Source organism: Mauremys reevesii, linkage group 9 (genome assembly GCF_016161935.1).
Source record: "Mauremys reevesii isolate NIE-2019 linkage group 9, ASM1616193v1, whole genome shotgun sequence".
Classification (NCBI taxonomy): Eukaryota; Metazoa; Chordata; order Testudines; family Geoemydidae; genus Mauremys; species Mauremys reevesii.
The window spans coordinates 65,250,050-65,272,039 of NC_052631.1; the positions used below are offsets into that span (position 1 = coordinate 65,250,050).

General features: G+C 51.2%; 1 protein-coding gene across 4 annotated transcripts in view; it reads left to right on the forward strand.

Moving 5' to 3' along the window:
• Positions 1-21,990, forward strand: part of FRMPD3 (FERM and PDZ domain containing 3) — a 140,437-nt gene that overhangs the window by 80,708 nt on the left and 37,739 nt on the right. For 2 of the 4 annotated variants that reach the window (XM_039487344.1, XM_039487345.1), the window contains exons 3-12: positions 3,390-3,544; positions 6,194-6,296; positions 7,481-7,526; positions 11,795-11,899; positions 14,604-14,711; positions 15,988-16,119; positions 17,781-17,900; positions 18,520-18,656; positions 20,646-20,772; positions 21,627-21,716. In XM_039487344.1, the coding sequence (XP_039343278.1) occupies positions 3,397-3,544; positions 6,194-6,296; positions 7,481-7,526; positions 11,795-11,899; positions 14,604-14,711; positions 15,988-16,119; positions 17,781-17,900; positions 18,520-18,656; positions 20,646-20,772; positions 21,627-21,716 (1,116 nt within the window). In that variant the 5' untranslated portion in view covers positions 3,390-3,396. The remainder of the gene's footprint in view (positions 1-3,389; positions 3,545-6,193; positions 6,297-7,480; positions 7,527-11,794; positions 11,900-14,603; positions 14,712-15,987; positions 16,120-17,780; positions 17,901-18,519; positions 18,657-20,645; positions 20,773-21,626; positions 21,717-21,990) is intronic. The other 2 variants (XM_039487343.1, XM_039487342.1) reach the window with 2 other exon arrangements.

The window sequence follows — 21,990 nt, forward strand, 5'->3', positions numbered from 1 at the left end:
AGTTTCTGTTGAGTCAGGCTGAGCGGGAGCTGCTGTGATGCTTTCAGTCAGCACTTCACCTTCCCATGTTTGCTTTTGATATTGTTTTGTTTTTTTTAAATGCTCATGAGAGTAGAAAAGCTGATAACAAGCTACTGTAGAGCCAGGGGGGACTGGATAAATTCATGGTGGCTAAGTCCATAAATGGCTATTAGCCAGGATGGGTAAGAATGGTGTCCCTAGCCTCTGTTCGTCAGAGGATGGAGATGGATGGCAGGAGAGAGATCACTTGATCATTGCCTGTTAGATTCACTCCCTCAGGGGCACCTGGCATTGGCCACTGTCGGTAGACAGATACTGGGCTAGATGGACCTTTGGTCTGACCCGGTACGGCCTTTCTTATGTTCTTATGTTCTTATGTTCAGGCCCAGAGCTACCATAGAGCCAGTGGCTGTGCCAGCGTCCCCTCCACAGCTCTGTCCCTGTACTGCGAATCTGACCTGCAGCCCCTTCTGCTACTCTTTCCCACACCTGAGCCCTCCCACAGCTCTGCCGGTGCCCCGCAGGTCTGACCTGCAGCCCCCTGCCATTCCAGTCCTTGAACTCCACAGCTCTGCCAGTGCCCCTCAGGTCTGACCTGCTGTATCCCTACTGTTCACCTGAGGGATGAAAAGCTAATGATTTGAAGCAATACTACTACCCCGCAGCCCAGCTATGCCCACCCCTTTCCCCCTGCCTGGCATGTTCCATACTGCTGCAAACCAGCTCACCTGCTAGGAGCATGAAAGTATGGCAGACCCGGTTTGTGGAGTGACAGCTGGCTCATGCCAACGACCCTGCAGTTCCAGCCATATATTCAGCCCCTACATAGCCCGCCCTGTTTGGAATAGCTGCATGTGAACACTGGGTGTGCTGGCTCCTGGGCCTTTTTCCCAATAGCAGCAGTTAGGTATGGAGACTTTTATATAGGAGCCATATTCAACCCTGATGACCTCAGGGTAATTACAGCTCCAGTGAATTGGCCTATTAAGTCCAACCAGTGCTCTAGGGGGTTATTTTCATTTTTTCTTTCTTTCCCTCTTTCTAAGACATCAGAACTCCGCTGGGAAGGTGAGAGAACTGATAGCAAAGTTACAGAACACCCTCCATTCTCTCTCCCTCGGCCCAGGAAAGTGCATGTCACAGAGAGCTCACCCAGAGCTGAGCTCACATGCACGTACACACAATGGCTCCATTTGCAGGGAAGGCCATGACCCATCCTCTGCTCAACAGTTTTCTTTATCTGTTCTTATTTTTATCATTTATGTCAGTGCATCCTACCAAACACATTTGAGACATTATTATGCAATGGTGAAGTTAAACCATGGGTTCTTAGCCTGGGGGTTACGACTGGAGTAAACAGATATCAGGGGGTTGCAACCACCCCAGCCTTCCCAAATTGCAGAATAGGAGGGGCATCCCAGCTGGATGAGAGGTGGGACAGAAGGTGCAGTGAGCCCTGGAATGGTTTGAAACCAATCAGTGGAAAAGGTTGAAAATCACTGATGTGGACAATAGCAACAGATTGCAATGGCGGCACCTATGCAGCATTATTACTATTAACATAGTGGCATAAAAATAACATAGCAGCTAATTCACGTACACTTGGATTTGCTATATACCTAGGTATCCACAGATATGGGCTGTAGGTGTTAGGGATCTAAAAGACCTACTAGCTCCCATCAGGAGGGAGGCTTTTGGCCAAAGAGATGGGGGTCAGAGCTTTCTCAGCAAGGGGCATCCAGCTAGTCAACATTTTACTACTGAAGATCAGAATGAGCCGGAGTTGAGTCATTGTCTCATTCAGGGAATCTTAACTTAATCACGGAGCCGCAACGTAGCTCAGCAGCATTGCTCGTGGAAGAGAATTACCGAGATGAATCCCGTCTGAGGAGGCAGCTTCAAACGAATAGCTCAGTTCTGGTTTCAGCCGTGCTGTGCTGTCACCCTTAATTTTGTATCTGGTGTCAAAATATCACAGTGCTGGGGGCCATTGGAAATGCAGATGGATTGGAGTCAATAGAGGACGTATCACATGCTAAACTGCCGAGAGAGAACAATTGACTTGTAGCCAAATGGCCAGAAAGAATCTAGCAGACTAAATAGTCTGGACATAACACTCAACCAACAGCACAGAAGCAACATTCACTTTCAAACACTTGGAAATGATTTACCAAGAGTCGTGGTGGATTCTCCATCACTGACAATTATTAAATCAAGACTGGATGTTTTTTTAGAGCTGCTCCGGGAATTATTTTGGGGCCGTTCTTTGGCCTGTGTTATACAGGAGGTCAGACTAGATGGTCACAACGGTCCCTTCTGGCCTTGGAATCAAGGAATCTGTGAAACTCATTCATCATTTTATTCTTCGGGTTGCAACCATGTGCAGTTTCATCTGTCTCTGGTAAAATTGTGCACCAAAGCCACCTTTTCATAGCAAGACACTCTAGCAATCAAGACACCAATGAGATTGTTATCCTTTGCATTAGTGGTCTGGGAAGAATATAGGTGTCAGCATGTATTTGTTTTGTATTGTGGCATTCGCTACAGGGGGTAGGGCATTGAAAATGTGGCAGTTAGAAGGTGCAAACCATAGGGGATTAGGTCATGACACAGAATGGGACAGATGATGCAGAAATCAGCGCCCTAGGTCACGTGGTGTGCAAAGGTCTGACTCCAGTGAGGTTAAGCTGGAAGAAGCGTCATGTGACTGTCAGACCCCCTTACATCACAGATCCATTCCTTGTGCGTCTCTGAGTCCATGCTGCTGACTGTGCTGACAGAGACAAGCATTGGCTCCCAGGAGCCCTGCAGAGCCCGTACAGCTCTGAGAGTTGGGGCTGGATGCCTCAGGTATCATCAACCAAATTGTCAGCTAAATTCCAGCAGCAGAATCCTAATTTCTGATGGTGATGTAGGAGGCAGGCAGAACGGGGCTGGCTGTTCAGATCCCGGAGAGGGTTGGCAGTGATTGCAGTTGTGGGGGCGGGGGGGCACAAAATGTTTGGACGCATAAACTCAGCAAAGCTGAGCGGGAAGCCAAGGAGAAAGGAGAACTGCACTTCCAGCAGGCCTTCCCAGATTCAGATCCCACCCTTGATCCCCCTTGCTTCCTGGCAACATGAAGCACACTCCCTCAGGAGGGAAGGCATCGGCCCCGTGGGGTTGAACTACATCAGAGCTGCACTCCTGCAAGCAGCATAGCTCCTCTCCCTAGTGGAACGAGGCTGGTGGAGAATGAGCCTGGTTGAGGGAAGTCAGTATAATGACTTGGTGCCCTGTGGCCTTTTGGCGCCCAGCTCCCTGCCCTGCGTTGTCACCAGGTTGTGTTCGGGGTACAGCTCTGTTACACACCCTGTCTCCCTCTCCAGTCATGTGATGCAGGAGGAGAGCTGTGATGATATGGAATGTGGTCAGCTGCCTTCAGACGCTCTCCGACAGGTGAAAATCCAGCGTGACCCCCTCTACGGCTTTGGTTTCGTGGCCGGCAGCGAGAGGCCAGTGGTGGTGCGCTCGGTAACAGCAGGTACGTGCTTGGCTCACAGCCGCCTTGGGGAAAGGGGCTGTTCTAAGTGGAGCAGATCAGACAAGTGGGAAGCAAGGAACAGGCAAAGGAGTGGGAGCTGCTTGGCTGGGATGATACTGCCATCCTGCCTGGGGTATGGGCGCTGCAGGCTGGGAGCTGGAACCCTCAGGCAGGCTGTGGTGCAGGGTGGGAGGGCTGTGAGTGTTGTAGTTCTCTTGCCTGTAGCTGACAATCGGGTAGAGGCTGGGGGGAATTGACTGTTAAAGGCAGGGGCCTTCAGACACACAGTCTGCAACTGACAGGATGGTGTCTGAGAGATCTTGGAAGTACAGCAACAATGCCCCCTCCGTGCCCTGCGCCCAGAGTGCCTTGCCCATGGTGGAGAGGGGGCAGCGGGAAGAAGGGGGCCTCATACTGCCCATCAGCAGCCACAGGGTCCACGGCAGCCAGGACCTGTGTGAGCCAGCCCCAGCCCATGCTGGCGAACAGGGCGATCAAGACACTTGGAGTTGAGTGAAGAGGCGTGATGGAGAGCATCCACTGAGGGGAAAGAGCAGAACCCAGAAGGGCAGCACAAGAGGAATGCAGAGCACAGACAGGTGGCAGAGCAGCTGGGGACACGGGGGGCACACAACATGCCACTTGTAAGTGGGCACTGGCAGCGCCATAGTTACCTGTCCCTTCGCCAGACCCAGGGGAGTTTTCACTGCCAGGGCCCCTTCCAGGGGTGAGCTGGAGCCGGTTCGCACCGGTTCGCGCGAACCCGTTGTTAAATTTAGAAGCGGTTTTAGAACCGCTTGTTAACTACCGGTAGCTTCCCTGCGAGGGAAGCTTTGATGGGCTCTGCCTGGGAAGCCTGTAATTCCTCCTCCCGGCCGCCGGGGGGCGCTGCGCTGCGAGAGCCATGTGAGCTGCCTCCTGGCCCTGTTGCTGCTCCTGCTCTTTGGACCTCTGGCCCTGGGGCTCCTGGTGCTGCCTGGTGAGTCCCCGGCTGCCTCCTGCTGCTCCCAGCTCCCCCCCCCCGCGTGTGAGTATCTGCGCCCCTCCCCCGCCTTCCCTGCCACAGCCACCCCCCTGCCCCCAGCCGCCCCCAGCCACCCCCTGCCCCCAGCCGCCCCCCTGCCCCACCCCCGGCCCCCAGCCAGCCACAGCCACCCCCTGCCCCCAGCCCCTCCCCCCGCGTGTGAGTATCTGCGCCCCTCCCCCGCCTTCCCTGCCCCCAGCCAGCCCCTGCCCACAGCCGCCCTCGGCCCGCAGCCACCCCTGCCCACAGCCACCCGCAGCCAGCCCCTGCCCCAGCCAGCCCCTGCCCCCAGCAACCCATGCCCCCAGCCAGCCCCAGCCCCCAGCCGCCCCTGCCTCCAGCCACCCCTGCCCACAGCCGCCCCTGCCACAGCCACCCTCTGCCCGCAGCCACCCCCTGCCCACAGCCGCCCGCAGCCACCCCCTGCCCACAGCCGCCCGCAGCCACCCCCTGCCCACAGCCACCCGCAGCCCGCCCGTCTGCATCACCTGCCCACAGCCAGCCCGTGTCACTCCCTGCCTCCAGCTAGCCCTGCCCCACGCCCCTATCTGCAGCCAGCCCCACATCCACTGGTGCCCTGCAGTTCCCAGGGCAGTAACCCTGCACACCTGCTTTAATGAGGGGGGGGCAGGGAGCAGCTGGGACCCACACATGTGCACACCCTAGAGTGACCAGACAGCAAGTGTGAAAAATCGGGATGGGGGTGAGGGGTAATAGGAGCCTATATAAGAAAAAGACCCAAAAATTGAGACTGTCCCTGATCACCACCCACACATGTGAAACGGAGCTCATTTCTAGTTCAGCCCCATCTTTTTAAAAAAGAACTTTAGGTAGGGTTAAAATACATCTGTATTTTCCTGGACATGTCAGGCTTTTCGGTTCTTAATCACCTCCTGGGAAAATATGGATGTATGGTAACCCTATTGGTACAAAAAATACATGCTGTCGCACATCCCTTAAATCAGAACTTTTTATAGGGAACCCGTTGTTAAGATTTTGGCAGCTCATCACTGGCCCCTTCCAAAAGAATCTCTGCTGCTGCTGAGTCAGGAGCTGCAGGCACGGCAAGTCCCCTGCCATGCCATTGCGAAGGGTTCTGGGGCAGGCTGGCGGAGGAAAGTGGCTACAGTAGAGCCACAAGCAGGAACACTGGATGGGTTACACCGAGCGAGTTGGTGGAGGAAGAGAGCATGGAGTAACGGGAAGCCAAATCCCTTCTTTCCGGGATACCAGTAGACACGTAGCCAGTTCCTCCTGCTGGGTTTCAGCCCAGCCTGTGACCGGGCCCTGGCCTTCCCAGCCCAGTTCTTTGAGACGTTGGAACTAGCCCTTCTACGTGGCATCAGTTTCTCATTGAACAACAGGAGCAGGCCACATAGGAAGGTTATTAGACGAGCCACTGCCATTCATCCCAGTGGGAACTGTGTGCAGGCCAGCCGAGCTGAGAACAGAACCCTGTCACTGGGCTCTGAGAATGGCGGGGCCTGAGGTCTGCTCCCTTCATTCCAGGCAGCACAGAGCCCTATTCCCCTGCTTGCTCCCCCCCACACACACACCAAGCTGAAACAGGGCACGCTCCCTGCTGCAGGCAGGGACTCTAACATCTACTCTCCTCTCAATGGCAGGAGGCCCCTCTGAGGATAAACTCTTGGCAGGAGACCAGATTGTGGCTATAAATGATGAGGATGTGAGTGAAGCCCCCAGAGAGAGATTCATTGATCTGGTCAGGTAACGAACTTCTCCCCCACCTCATCCTGGGTGCAGGGGAAAGGGTGGGCAGAAAGGGGTGTTAGCACTTACATCTCTCAAAGGGCTGGAGGGGGTGATCCCAGAACCACTAGCCAAGAGACCTGATAACTGGCAGAATCTGGGCACCGCTGCAATGGAATTTGCATGGCTGCAGCCTCAGCAGCCACTTTCAGGTACTGCAGTGATCAAATTGGCCCTGCTGGAGCCAGCACTGGCTCAGCACTGCTGTGAGGAAGCGCACCCTGCCAGAGACTGAGTTAGCATGAGCAGGGCAGTACTGTGGGGAAGCCTACCCCACTGAAGGCTGGCACTGACAGGAAGTTTGTTTGATTAACCTTCACCCACACCACACGCTCGTCCACCTAAGTTACCCTTTCTGGCACCCATTCGACTCTGAGGGCTATGGAGCCGCGGGAGTTTTATATAGGTCAGAACACAAGTGAGACTCAGTCCCTGCTGTGCACGAAGCTCATCCAGGGACCCCTCTCAGCAGTGGCCTGAAACCTGGAATGGGTCCCTGCTTGCTCTCTGGAGAAGACCATGACTGGAATATGAAAGGCAGAGAGCTTTAGGAGAGATGTGATTCCGGCTGGTATGAGGGAGGGGAACTTGGCCCCTTCATCCTATCCCATTTCCCCACCAGCTTGCCTATCCTCTCAGCTCTGGTGTCACAGCTGGGAAAGACCCAGGTGCTAAGAGAAGGATCTTTATTTCAGCAGGGGAATCCCCAGCAGTCCTCACTCCTTTGAGCCCTGCCCAAGCCCAGGAGCTACACCTCAGTTAGTTATCCACCTGGACTGTGCGTGTTTCAGAGCAAGTCATGCTGGGCTCTGGAATAGCTGTGATTCTCTAGTTAGCAGTCTATTCAATAATATCTCTATAGCAGAGTAAGAAACTACAGAGATCCAAACATCTCCAGCTGGCAGAGATGTTTGCAGCAGCTGTATGAGGCGCTGCCAGCGCACTTATTACCTGGCACATAAAGCTGCTGTAGGAGACCGAGACAATCTGAGTTGCTGGCTGGGGAGAGAGTTTGCTGTCTGAACTCTCAACCAGGCTCTTCCAAGTGGTGTTTTCATCCCATCGTTTCCATACGTGTCCTGTGTCATGGGGCTGAGAGCAAACCTGTCCATTAACCTTCCCTCCTGTCCTCTCTCTTGTAGGAGTTCCAAGGACTTCATCATCCTCACTGTGCTGCAGACTCACCAGGTGAGCTCCGGGAGCCCCATGCTCTTGTAACACAGGGCTCCAGCTCTGACAGGGCAGACACAGTTTGCTGCAGGGCAGGGGAGGTCTGAAATCCAGGCCTATGCAGATGGCCATTGAACTAGGATGTGACCTAGAGAACATACGGCTGCTCCGTCTAGGTCACACTGGTGCTTCCGAGAGAGAAGCGCGGTTTTGCGGGGAGCCAGTGAGCGCATAGGGTAAGAGCACTAGAGTTTCCCCTTTGGAGACTTGATCCTATGTTCTGTGATGGCCCCAGATGAACACGCTCAGCCTTGTTCTCAACCAACCTTTGTCCAAATCCCAGAAGTTCATTGTCCAGTCTGATCAGAGCAGCAGGATGTGCACGATAGAGACCCAGGAGAGGATACCAAGGGGCACTGCCAGCCAGAATGAATTGGCTGGGCTGTAGGGGCCCAGGACTGGCACAGCGGTGGCAGGTGCTGCAGGTCAGGATTGAGGGGTATTGGCTGGGCTGTAGGGGCCCAGGACTGGCACAGCAGGGCTGGACTCTGCAGGTCAGGATTGAGGGGCATTTCACAACCCTCTGGGGAAGCTTATCCACCCCTGCTCACCCTCACCATTCCTGGCTTTCAGCATTGATATTACCTCTTCTGTACTCACTGGAATTTATTACAATTGGATAAAATAATCCAGGAATATTCTCCAGGCTCCAGCATCCCATCTGAGGGAGAGGATCTCTCGAGCTCTCCCATCTCCTGTGGCTAGTAAGGCCATGAAATGCTCTCTCCATGAGAAGGAATAATAAAAATAAAAAAGTCCCTGGGACGACTGCACTCCCCAGGGTTCCTGGTGTGTATTACAGAGCCACCAGTGATGCCAGAGGGAAGATATTTGACTCTTTAGCCTCTGGTGAGATCTAACAGCAAATCCCAGCCTGGTAGTTCCTTTGCCAGGGTGACCATGCTGTATTTTCCTGTGTCTCGTCTGGACCTCTCCTGTGCCTTAGTGATGCCTGGGTAGAGCAGGGGAAAGGGCCGCTCTTTTTAAAGCATTCTCCAAGTGGCTGCTCTGACTGTCTGCCCTGAGTAGCTTGCAAGAGCAGAGGAGGGACTTACATATTCCAGCACCATATCTGAAGCCAAAACTCACTGCGGTTAGAAAGGATGGACCCATCCTACCGCCAGGCTACAGCTGCCGTGAATGGCATTTAGGAACGCTGAGCACCGGGGAGCGCATAGCTACTGCAGGACCAGCCTCCCCCAGCAGGAGTCATTGTAAGGGGATAGCATAGGAAGCCTGACTGGGGTGGAAGGAGGAGAGCCTCCTTCAGTGGAAGTCTGTGGGGAAAGTGGTGCAGTGGTGCTGGGTGCCTTCCTGGGGTTCAGCCATAAATGCACATCTGGCATGTTTGTGGTCAGGCCCAGGACCCCGGTGGACTTGGCATGGTGACACCTGGTGGGAATCCCTTGGAGAAACAGAGCCACTGAGCTCCCCGATTCCTCTCGCCTCATTTGCATGCCATGCTGCTGGAGACTCTGCCCAGCAGTGACAGGTGCTGGCACCGAGTGGTGAAGTTGCAGTGGAGCGCAAAGAGCCCGTGGCTGTGGAACAGATTGAACTGTCATGCCACCAGCAATGAAGGCGGGATGTCATTTCTGCTTTCCCGAACCTTTTGATCTCGGTGAGAGAGAGACGTGTGAGAGCCCCTTCCATTCTCTCCTGCTTTCTTGCTCTCTTGGAAGGAGGGTGCCGCTGCCCGATGCTGCTCCCTAAAGAATGGAGCGAACGCCGGCCTCTGACACAGCTTTTCTCCTTCCTCTGGAAAGCAGCTGGGCGAGGCAGCATGTTAGCCCTGGGCCAGCCGCCTTCAGACCGAAACCTCAGACACCCACAAGAACGGCTCGCACCCTGCAGCACACCTTGAGAGAAGTGCTGTGTGCTGGTGACATGTGCCAGGCTGAGAGCTCCAGAGACCCAAGTCCTCTCTAAAGACCCAGGGCAGCACAGGCCCACGGTGGATAAAAATCAATGATTTTTTTTTTAAATTTAAAAATAGATTTTTTAATTTAAATCAGATTTTTTAATTTTGTCATTTACATTATAATCACTTTTTCTTTTTAAAAATAAACCTGTTTAAAATGAAATCTGAATTTAACACAAACTATATTAAAAGCCTACATTTATTATAATCTCTTAATACATTTAAATAAAAAAACTTTGAGTTGAAGGCTGTTTTTCTATATAAAGAAAGAATCAGGGGAAACATCTAACTTTTGAGATCAAGCTTTATAAATATGGCACAACAGTAGCGTATTAAGGGCTTGGTTTGTTTAATAAAAATAAATTTTATATACTGTTTTTTGTGCTTAATTAAATTCTAGTTACCATTCTAATACAGCTTGAATCATGAGAAAAAATAGAGTAAATAAGCAATATACCATATTCTTCCAGGCTAAAAGTGTATAATAAGAATCTGGAAATATTAAGCTAGATAATTGCTTAATTAAATGTGTATAGTTATAGTGTATCCTCATTATAGTGTATCCTCGTAGATAGCAAAAAGATGTACCAAATCTAGTTTAAAGTCTCTAGTTTTAAATCAACATGTTTTAATGATTCTGTCAACCAATGAGAATGCACATTTCTTTAGAAATAACTGAAGTGCAAATGGAAAAATTGATTTAAATTGATTATTTAAATTGAGGCTTTCACCTTGATTTAAATCGATCCAACCTGCGCAGGCCGTTGCAATGCAAACTTCTGTCCCCTACCCCTGACAGTGTGACTCCAGACCAGGAGAGACCACCAGTAAAGGCAGCACAGATTGGTAGCACTCCAGGGTTCAGTCCAGCCTGAGAGCTGTGCCAATAACTGATTTTTTTATTTTATTTTTTTGCTTCACTGGGTGTTCCAAAAAATCAGGAAAAAAAATTATTTGGGGTCAACCCAAAATGAAATTTTTTTTTAAATTTTCAGCAAACTGAAAAGTTGAAAAAAATTCGTTTGTGTCTAAACTATGCATTTGATTTCATTTTTGAGCTATTTTTAAACATTTTGGGTTTTTTTACAATTGAAGTAAGTTTCTAAATGAAAAGTGGTTAGAATAAAAAATTCGAGACATTCCAATTTTTTCTGAGTTTTGTAGGGCTTTTTTTTTTTCTGAATGAAACAATTTGGCAAAATCACCACAATTTTGCGAAATGTTTCAGTCAACCAAAATCTGCACTTTTTAAGAAAAAAGGTTTTGGCAAACAGTGTTGTCGAGCTCTGGTCTGTGGCCTGTGTGCTGAGCCTGTGAGGTTTTAGTGTCACAGTGATGCTTGTGAGGAGGCCAGCTGACCACCAGGCACTGGAACGAGACCACCAGACCATTTCACATGGCCATCACCGGGCAATGCAATTCACTCACTAGCAGCCTGGACTGTATTTAGGAACCATTGAATTAGAGGTGGAAAGCCACAGCCGCAGCTGGTGTCAGTCAGCGCAGTCTCACTGACTTCAGCAGAACTTCCCTGATCCTCTGATCCAAAAGCTCCAACTCTCTTCCTCAATCCGTCTCCTCTGCTGCCACCCGGTGCTTGCAGACTCATACATTGCTTTTGCCAGTGTGCCTTTGTACCTCCCCTCCCCTCTCCACACAGGTTCCTGAGGGTTCTTGATCATCATCAGGCAGGTGGAAACTCATTGGGTTGTGATGGTGACCCCAGCTTGGGGAGGTGGATGGGACATAGACACCCATCATGTTGTTAGTGCCTCCAGCTGGTAGTGGGAGTGCACTGCAGGCATGGATCCATGACTGCTAACATGTACCAGGTGCTCCCATTCACTGTGCTGTGTGCCTCACCTTGCTACCACCAGTGCCACAGACATGTCACACAGAGGTGAGGTTTGTGTCGGATGGAGCAGCCCCAGGAACAGTAGCTGGGCTTTGATTTAGGCAGCCATTTGTAGGTCCTTGTCCTCACTCCCCTACATGCTCAGGAAACTAAGGATGAAGTTTATGGCTGTTTCCCTCCCTGTGGATTGTGCCCATCCCTGTCCCAGCACCATGGCTACTCTTCCATGGGACTGGAGTGGTGGCACTCCCTAGGGGGCCTGTCTCTCCAGCAGGGCATGTGAAAACATGAAGAATTTCTGCATGTGTTGCATGTGTTCTGTTACCTAATGTTATCAATGCTTCTCTTCTTCCTCTCTCTTGCACTGCCTCCAAGGAAAGTCTCTCTCTCCCCCCTCCCCAAGCTTCAGCTTCAAGGACAGATGTTTAACACCCTATGTTCTCTTTGCAGTCCCCAAAATCTGCTTTCATCAGTGCAGCCAAGAAGGCGAAACTGAGGTCCAATCCAGTGAAGGTCCGATTTTCAGAACAGGTCACGGTTGGTGAGACAGATCCAGTAAGTGCTGCTCCTCCTTTGTCCACCATTGCAGTGATGTGAGTATTCCTGCTGTCAGTCTGCTCCTCTGAAAGATGGCTCTTCCTGGGCTGGTGCAGCAATTCCTGTGGGCCATTCCTGCCAGAGGGTTCTTGGGTGATGCCCGAGAGACCTCTGCTAATCAGCTTGTAAGTGGTGGACTGTGGTCCGTCTAACTTTACTTATAGTGGACAGAGGATTGAGATGTGTGTCGTGACAGAGGGATTCGTGAGTACAGGTAATAGGGCTGGCATGTGATCCACAGCACTCTGCAGGAGTCTGATCTAGTTGTGAGGTCCACCTGTGTCCTAGATAAGCTTTTTGTGAAGGAGATGCAGAGTACAGGTAATAGGGCTGGCATGTGATCCACAGCACTCTGCAGGAGTCTGATCTAGTTGTAAGGTCCACCTGTGTCCTAGATAAGCTTTTTGTGAAGGAGATGCAGCTGCTTTGTAGCTCTGTAAACTGGATGGGTAGACCGGTATGTACATCTCACGTGTACCCGTGGTTGATCAGGCCACAAGTGAAGGGGCAGGGTCTCTATCTCTCAGGGTAGCGCTGGTCCATGCCAGTGTGTGGCCTTGGAACTGCCCTGTGGCAGAGCAAAGCAGGCTGGGAGGTGGCTCAGGGCTGTGAGTGCAAGGCTGTAGCTCACTCCACGGATTCGCCTCCCCTGCACACATGCATAGATTGACTGGTTTCACTTGCAGATGCAGCACGCCGGGAAGTAGGTAGTAAATCTCCCATTTGGTGAATGTCAGGTTGTATTCATGTGTGTGCAGTGCAGATTACAGCGTGCTGCCCTCTGACAGGATCGCAGAACACCTGACTACCACTCCAAGAGAAGCACTGAGTACATAGAGTATTATTTAGATACACCAGCAGCCTGTTCAGCACCCTAAGGACCAGTCAGCCCAAAGAGAGAGAGCACAGACACCAACATTCATGAGGACGCCCACCAGGCAGGGCAAGCTGAGCTTCTCTTCCTTTAGTTGTAGTAATGATTGGTGACAACATTATACAGACATGGCCTAATGTCTGTAATGGGTTAATATTTGTTTAGTGGTAGGTAAGAGCGTGTTTTGTTTTTTTCCTGCTTGTTTATATATTAGAAATATCATTAGTGTTAAGCCTGACCTTGTCTTTGGAGGTCTCTGCCCTTATGTGGCAGAACAGCAGGTGTTTGAGATTTACCAGATCTTTCTTTCTAGGTGTTCATCAGGCATTTGAGTTAAACATGTGTTAACAAAAACCAACAACATTTAAACAATCCATATCCCCATAGTCAGGTTTCATTTCTTGAGTATCTGCCAATTTTCTAGTCATCCATAGAATCTCCCGGGGGGGAAAAAGGTGGATAGAAAAGATCTGATTTCTAGGGGGGAGGGATAGCTCAGTGGTTTGAGCATTGGCCTGCTAAACCCAGGGTTATGAGTTCAATCCTTGAGGAGGCCACTTAGGGATCTGGGGCAAAAATTGGTCCTGCTAGTGAAGGCAGGGGGCTGGACTTGATGACATTTCAAGGTCCCTTCAAGTTCAAGGAGATTGGTATATCTCTTATTATTATTATTAATGTAAAGAGTGTGCAACTTTTTTTAACCTTGCAAACCAAGGAACCAAAAAGGGCACACGCCCAATTTTCTTTCCCTTTACAGCTCATCCTAAAAACTTAAGTTGGTCCCAGGCCCATTTATTCCTGTCAAGACAGTACACTTTAAAAGTGTGCTGTGCTTGCACAGAGAAGTCTAGCTCTGATAGGCTGAAGCACCCAGAAAGTCTGTCCTCTGAGCCAGTCAGACGGCAGAAGATCTGTTATGATATTTTCGTGACGGAATGCTCATCAAAACGATGTAACCCAGATCAGGCATTTGGTGTCAGAGAAACTGAAATCCTTGGCTGAGAAGGTTTCCGTGAGATCAGCGTCTCTTGCTTCGACCAGGAGGGTGTTTTTCAGAACACTGTGTAGGGTTTGGCAGTTGACTTTAATGAAGAGTTATGTGGCTTAAACCCCAGTGCAAAGGGCTTTGAGACTGTGCCTGTGAATGGGGCCGTTTTGCCTGGGTATTTCTGCATAGCCATGAGAGACTGTAATCCTGCGATAATGTTTATCCCAGTGACATCTCTTAATTGCAGAAAGATTTTGTTAAGCCACACTAGTAAAAATAAATCTTAAAGCGCTTCTAGCAAATTCTATTTTTAAGCCAAATCAATTAAGTAATTATCTGATTCAAACATTGCTTGCTAAATAAAATCATTCTTAGCTGTGCTGCCCGCATGAGATGTGCAGTTCAACAGATGGGTTCCTATAAGGCTTGAGATGGGCTGGGGGCTGAGATGGATCAAGGGAGATTCATGTATGTGAATCCACCAGATAGCTCTGAAATTCTCAGCCCTTATGCTTTCAAAGAGCTCGACGCAGATGCTGTATTTTCATGGGAAATTTGCCTTTTCTTAGTGCATAATTCTGAGGGAGCAGAGGCTCCACTAACTAGTATATCACTGACATTCTCTCTCTCTCTCTCTCTCTCTCTCTCTCTCATTTCATGGGCCTCCCCACTCACTCCCTCTCTTTCCCCCATCTCCTGTTCCCATGCTCTTCCTTTCAACCCCCCCCCTTTCTTTGCTGCATTCCCTCCCTGTTCCACACTCGTTGGGGGTCTGCCTTTCCCCTGGCCCTGTTTGACAGGAGATGTTGAAGAAGGAAGCTCTCCTCCTCATCCCCAATGTATTGAAGGTTTTCCTGGAGAATGGGCAGATCAAGTCATTCACATTTGATGGCCGAACAACCGTCAAGGTGCGAGCCCTCCTCTGACCCCACGGGCCCTTCCTTGGCTTCTGTGTTTCCCTTATCACATTTGCTTGTTCTGTTTCCCAGTCTCCTGCGGCCTTGCACAAAGCACGTGACTGTCTGTGCACTGGCCCCAGATAATAAATAGCATGTTTCCCTCCCTGAGTGCTGTATTTTCCATGGTACAATATTCTGCTCTTCTGTGACCCCGTCTTCTCTCCCTCCCCCATTTCACCAGCCTCCGCCTTTGTTTTGGGACCCAGTGCCGAACCTGTTCCAGTCAACAGGAGATTTGCTGTTGAATCAGGCTGTCGGCATGCACTGTGCTACACACCCTGTTGTGCTACCCTCATGATCCCCACTCTGGCACTGGCTATGGCTCTTCAGAGCCGGGTCTGACATTCCTTGTACACAGCTGGCCTGGGGAGGGGGTTCATTTGCAGCATGGTATGTGGATTATTATTAAGCCTGTAAAGCCTATTAACAATAACAGGCTGTTCTCCTAATTCCCAGCGCAGCCTGATGGGAAAGACACATCCCCTCTGTTGTAACCGTACTGACCAGTCAGAGATTTACATCTGCCCAGCTAATACTCTGCCTTCTGTCCTCCCACAGGTAGTTGAATGGCCCGAGGTCTCTTTTCTAAAGAGATGTCCCCTAATGCAATGAGGGATCGCTCCTTTACTGTTGCTGTAAGGGAGGTCCCCTTAGTCTCCCTTTGAGCTAGGTGCAGAGTAATACATTGCTGTTGCACAGGCCATGGTCTGTTTAGCTAGACGCTATCAGATAACACTCTCCCAGGGTGCAGCCCAGGGGTCGGCAACCTTTCAGAAGTGCTGTGCCGAGTCTTCATTTATTCACTCTAATTTAAGGTTTCGCGTGCCAGTCATAGATGTTAACGTTTTTAGCAGGTCTCTTTCTATAAATCTATAATATATAACTAAACTATTGTTGTATGTAAAGTAAATAAGGTTTTTAAAATGTTTAAGAAGCTTCATTTAAAATTAAATTAAAATGCAGAGCCCCCCCGGACTGGTGGCCAGGACCCAGCAGTGTGAGTGCCACTGAAAATCAGCTTGCGTGCCGCCTTCGGCACATGTGCCATAGGTTGCCTATCCATGGTGTAGCCTATGGAAAGGAACATGGGAGTTGGGCTGCAGAACAACAGTGCCCTGTTATACCCGAAACAGCAGCTTTTGCACCTCCTGCAAACATGCATACAGACGTTACCTGCTGGGCCCATATAACCCTGCCTGTGTCTCTCTCTGGGTTACATTGCCAGGACGTGATGGTGACGCTACAGGACCGCCTGTCCCTGAGATACATCGAACATTTTGCCCTGGTCCTGGAGTATTCCAGCCCAGAGCAGAGCCACAAGTTCCTCCTCCTCCAGGACAAGCAGCCCCTGGCCCACGTAAGCTTCTGAGCTGCATGGCTGCACACCTGCCACCAGGCCGAGCATTGTACTTGTAGCAGGAGGTCTGGCTCCATGAGGGTGGGGGTGGGGAGGTTTCCACCTAGGAGGAAGGAGCTCAGGACTAGGCTGAAGGTGTAAGATGGAATCAGTTTGGTGCCATCAGTCACTGCTGGAAAGGGTCCCACAGGCTCAGTTCTGCATGTGGGAGTCAGTGCTCCGGGGAGGTCCCGATGGGCTGCCCAGGGAGAGGAACATCTGTCATACACTCTCCCATGGCAACGTGGAGACTCTTTTGCCCCCAAGACTGGGAAAGTTGGGAGGCCAGTGTTAACTAACATCCCCGGCAGAGCATAGGAGAGCTAGGCAGCTGCCCTCACGCGTGGCCAGGAGATGAATCCAGGACTGCTGGTTATAGCTGCCAGGCATGGTTCCTTACAGTGTTAGACCTAAATGAATAATATGCTTTAATCCTGCCCTAGAGGGATGAGCTTCTGCTGGGGCAAGAGGGGAATCCAGTCTACAGGTCCATCCAGCCTGGGGTCCCGGGGGCTCACTGGCCCTGGGGTGAAGGGCATTCAGACTCGCAGTTGTACTTTCTGGTTAGCTGATGCAATGGAGACACTTTTAGTGCCACGTGGGGCAAGGAAGGGTTTCCACTGGCAGCTCCTTCACTATCAGGCTCCCACTGGCACTTCAGCAGGCACTGGAACCAGTAAGACAGGGGAAAGGGGCTGACTGAGGGGCCTGTGGGTCTGCCTAGATCCATGGAAGACTCAGGCTTGATACCTGGACTGGATGAGGTTGGGAAAGGTGTGGAAGGAAGCAGTGTCCTTAGCCCCGTGATAGGGAGCGTGTGCCTCACGTTCTGCAGTGTCCCCTCTGGCCAACTGAGGGGCAGTTCTGATGGCTTGCAAGGAGAGCCCAACCCATTTCTCCTTGGCAAAGGGCAGGCTTCCAGGACGGCTTTAATGAGAGTAATAATAATGTACGTCTCCGGGCTGCTGTATAAACACTGGCTTAGTGTAACCGGGAATCCTCAGCATCCTTCTGGGACACCCCCATCCGGGAGAAGATTAAGAGATGGCAGGCCACATTCCCAAAAGGCTTTCCATTTGGGCTCCAATTTTGCAGGCACAAATCCTCGATTGTAGACCTCTAACTACCTGGTCTGTGGGTGCAGTCAGGTAGCGGGAGGTCTGAGTGTTAATATGTGCATCTGCACCTGTCTAGTCGAATCTGATCTGATCTATGGGGTTGATATGACCTTGGTCTATAAGTGCCTGCAAACCTGGGCTTGTAATGCCTCCATAACTCTGCCGGAGCCCCACGGCCTCTTGCAGGAATGGCCCTGAATCCTGTCAGCTCCTCTCAGTAAGGCTGCCTGACCTCCCTGGCAGAGATGGGCTGAGCTGTGACGTTCCAATCCAGCTCTGAATTCCTCTAGAGTTTGGTGCATTGTGCCCCAGTGTACCGGTCTGGGCTGATCTCAATTTCCAGGGTAGGTAAAGTGGGCAGGAGAGGACAGGGAATGGCAGGGGAAGGGGGCTGTGAAATGCACGGGGTGCAGGGCTGGATAATGGGCTGCTCCCCACTCTGCTGCCTTAGAACAGCAACTCCTGCTTCCTGCCTCACCTGCTCTTGTTCGCCCCCTGGGACAGGTGGTGCAGAGGACACATTATCAGGGGATGCGATGCCTCTTTCGTGTGAGCTTCTTCCCCAAAGACCCGGTGGAGCTGCTGCATCGAGACCCAGCAGCGTTTGAGTACCTGTACATCCAGGTAGGGGGAAGGACAGACAGAAGGTCAGGCCAGTGGCCGATAGAAATACAGCCTCATTGCTGTTCTCGGGTCACTTCAGTCCCAGCATTACCCAACGTGCTTTGCATTGCCCTGCCAGTGCCACTCAGAGCTCCGGCAGTGTGAGCTTCCTGTCGGCAGTGCCCTGCCAGTGCCACTCAGAACACTGGCACTGTGAGCTTCCTGCCAGGGGTGCCCTGCCAGTGCCACTAAGAACACTGGCTCTGTGAGCTTCCTGTTGGCAGTGCCCTGCCAGTGCCACTCAGAACACTGGCACTGTGAGCTTCCTGCTAGCAGTGCCCTGCCAGAAGTAAATCTGTTCTGGGATGGCTGTAACGTTGTGTTCCTCCCCTGTGTTTGATGGAGATGTCTGATACCATGAAGGCTGTCAGATCAGCTGAGGTGGCAGATGGTAGAAGGAGAAGCCAACCAGTCCGTTGCTGTCTGCAGAGCAGCCGGCCTGTGCCTGGCAGCTCGGAGCACTGCCTTCCCAAGGCAGAACTGTCTGGCAGCAACACTGGGATGCTCAGGTGCTGTGTTCATGAAGCGGCCGAGGGGCCAGCTCCAGTTTAATTCTGAGCGGTCTCCTCTCTTACCCCAGAGCCGCAACGATGTGATCAGGGAGCGCTTTGGGATGGACCCCAAGCCAGAGACGCTGCTGGGTTTGGCTGCCCTCCATATCTACATCACCGTCTCCGCCACCCGGCCAGCCCAGAAGGTGTCCCTCAAAACTGTGGAGTGAGTCCTGCTCTCCCAATTCCCCCTTCTCAGCCCTGCCCCCATTGCCCAGCCACGTATCGTTACCTGGCCAGGGCTCCTGCCTTGTCGCTGGGACTCTGCAGGTGACTGTTTCAGGATGAGGAGACGTAGGGTGCAGCTGGAACGCAGGTCAGAATCAGCTGATGGGAAGTGGGTTTGGCAGCAGGCCCAGCACAACGCTGTTGATAGGACACACACAACATTTGCAAAGAGATGCCTGAAACCAGCAGGCTTTCCTTACAAACACCAGACCCAGCACAGGCTGGTGGAGAAGTTTGCTGTGAACCTGGGGCCATTTCCTGATTTACAGCTTGGCATCCAAAGCAGGCAAACCTGTTGGGGCTGTATAATTCCAGCATACAATTTTGTAGCGATGCTTTGCATTTCCCTGTCCCGGGTCATTTGAGGCTTCCAGATTATGTTTCAATCAATAATGAATTAACCTTCACAGTCCTGCCCCGCCCAGCCTATGAGGTAGGTAGGTATTATCTCCTTTTCACATATGGAGAAACTGAGACATGCAGGAGTTAAGGGACCTGGCCAAGGCCATACAGTGAGTCAGAAGTAGACCCAAGATCTCCTGAGTCCTGCTTCCCAGCTCTAAACGTTAGAGAATCCTTCCTTGCTAGCTGAAACTACGTGGTTCTGAATGTTGCTTTGAAGTCAGGGTTGATTCAACCCCCAAATGCAGCGGGTGCAGCACTCCTTGAAGGGAGGCCAAAGAGACCATTCCCTTAGCCCTGGCAGACCAAAACGGCCAAGGTTCAGCCTTCTTCACTGCTTGTTGTGCCTTGTAGATGCTTAGCAATGGCTTTGGCTCCCTCTGTTGGCAAGAGGGTGCTTCAGTGTCCCAGTAACTGTTTCCTGCTCCTGTCTGCCTCTTCACTCCCATCCTTTGCACCCTGCCAGCTGGCTCCTTGAGATCCAGCCAAATATGGCCAGAAGAAAGGAGCTGTGGCACATCAGGCAATGCCTGCAGATTGCGCGGGAGGGGAGGAGAGCGCAAGCTGGGAACTCGGCAGTTCGGAATCATCTTCGCCGCAGTCTGGGGTCAATAGTCAACCTGCAGAACGATCCCCCTCCTCCTGTGCGGTAGATTGCAAGGCAGAATGTGTGTCATCCCATGTAAGCAGGGGAGGAATAATCCAGCCATCATCCTGGACATACACTAGGCAGCCAGTCCTTGGCAGACTGAGGTTTCTCATCTCAGCAGTAAGAATCCATTCCTCCTGAGCCCAAAACTCTAGCCCACTTGATGCAGCCTGAAGTGAAGCGTATGAGCTACCAAACTCTGTGCTAGCATCACACCGGGAGATTGGGAGTCATGTGGGGCAGAGACCTTGTCTGTAAAGCACCTAACAGGTTAGAAAGAATACACGATTGCAATAATAGTGGAATGGGAGAGAACTCCTCCTGTCTCTCCAGTCACTTGGGATAAGGACAAGCTCTGGATTTGTTTGCCTCTCTGGAGTGGACTTGAGGTACTTACTGGTTTGGAAGCAGAAACCATGTAGTGAAGTGGGAGATCAACACTTACTTGGTTATAAATGTGGCTGGGTCTTTATAAACCAGCAGTAGCGTTAGAAACCGGGGTCCAAATTCAGACCTGATGTCAATGGGTGAGACTCTGTTGACTTCAGAGTAGTTACACCCACTGACACCAGGGCTGAATTTGGCCCCAGATTTGTATCTTGCAGTGAAACCCTGCCTTGCTTCCCACCCCCATCCCCTACACCAGAACTCCCCAGCGGTAGGATCTGCATCTGACCTCTTCCTGATTCACTCTGCTAAGGTAGCAGGAGGGCTTAGAGGAGGCCCACTGGTTCTCAGAGCTGCTCCCCACACACACCTGGCCTCAGGTTCTGGCCATGTGTATTGTTCTCCTTCCCGTCCATTCTCTGTCACCTTCTCTCCCTTCTGAGCACCTGCCGCTCGCTCTCCTCTCTCTGAAGTCATTTCTGCTTGCAGGAAGGAGTGGGGGCTGGAGCCGTTTCTGCCTCCTTCACTTCTGCAGCTCATCAAAGAGAAGAGCCTTCGGAAATCTCTCTCTCAGCAGCTGAAGGCCCATCAGAACCAGCCGCCCAGTGGCACCAAGGTAAGCAGAAGCCAGCGCAGCCCCACCATGGGTTCTGGGTGGGGAGTGCTGCAGCTGGTATGTGCCAGCAGGAGCTTTTATGTTTTCACTTGCTATTAGTGTGCATGGCTAGCCAGGGATTCGTGTTATTGTATGCAATTGATGTTTAAGTCCATTACAGTGTGCTGTAAATCCCCGGGGGTGACAGCCCGCTAGCCTGCTCTTTGTCATGAATCCATTTGCCAGGGTAATCTGGATTTCACAGCAGTAAACCGTGGTGGAGCACAGTCAGTTCAGATAAACTAAGAACCAAGCTGAAACTTGGCCAAAAAGTCACCAGTTTAGTTAACGTGGCTTTAGGATTATTTTCCCATTTTGTGCTTCCGAGCATCAAGAGTCAGATGTGTGGCAATGCTCCAGGAGAGGGGCCTGTCTGCCCATCCAGCCCCTGCCATTGCTGGAGTTCCTGTGAGGGAGGCCACTGCTCACGGGAGCTGTAGATCCCAGAAGGACACGTCATCCTCTAAGGGTTTACAGAAGTACCTGCATGTCTGAATGGACGTTCTCCTTCTCTGGGCCAATAAACTTTTAGACGTTTGCCCTGTCCCACTGCAAAATAAAATATCTGTTTCCAACAACAGCAGCTACTTGCCTTCAGTTGTTAAGGGAGCACAGCTGCCATCTCCACATCACCTGGGGATGTCTCCATGTCACAAATCATTTGAGGCACAATGGCAAATTCTAAACCCCGCAAAACTGCACCAAGCACTCCCCAAGCTTCTGGAGAGGACCTTCCTTGACTCCTCCTTCGGGATCCTCCTTAGTTTTTTCAGTCTCTTGAGTCTTTGCCTTGTTACACTGATGTATTTCCTCAGGTTTCAACAACCCAGGCAAAGCTCCAGTATCTGCGGATCTTGAATGAGCTTCCGACCTTTGCAGGAGTCCTCTTCAACACAGTGGGACTGGTATGGTAATTCCAGCACGATACAGAGTAGACCATCCTCATGATTTTGGGTGGGTCTTTATGGGTTCCGAGGGTGCCTTTGGCATGCACAACATCATATGCACACGCACGAATGTGCATAGGTGTCCATGATCTCCAAATAAAGGACAGGTCATTTCTCAGATTCTAATGAACTCCCCTGGTGTGAGGTGACAATACTAGTCTGCCCATAAAACCTTCAGAGTCTCCACTGACTACAGGCCAGATCCTCAGCAGGTATGAATTGTAACTCTTTG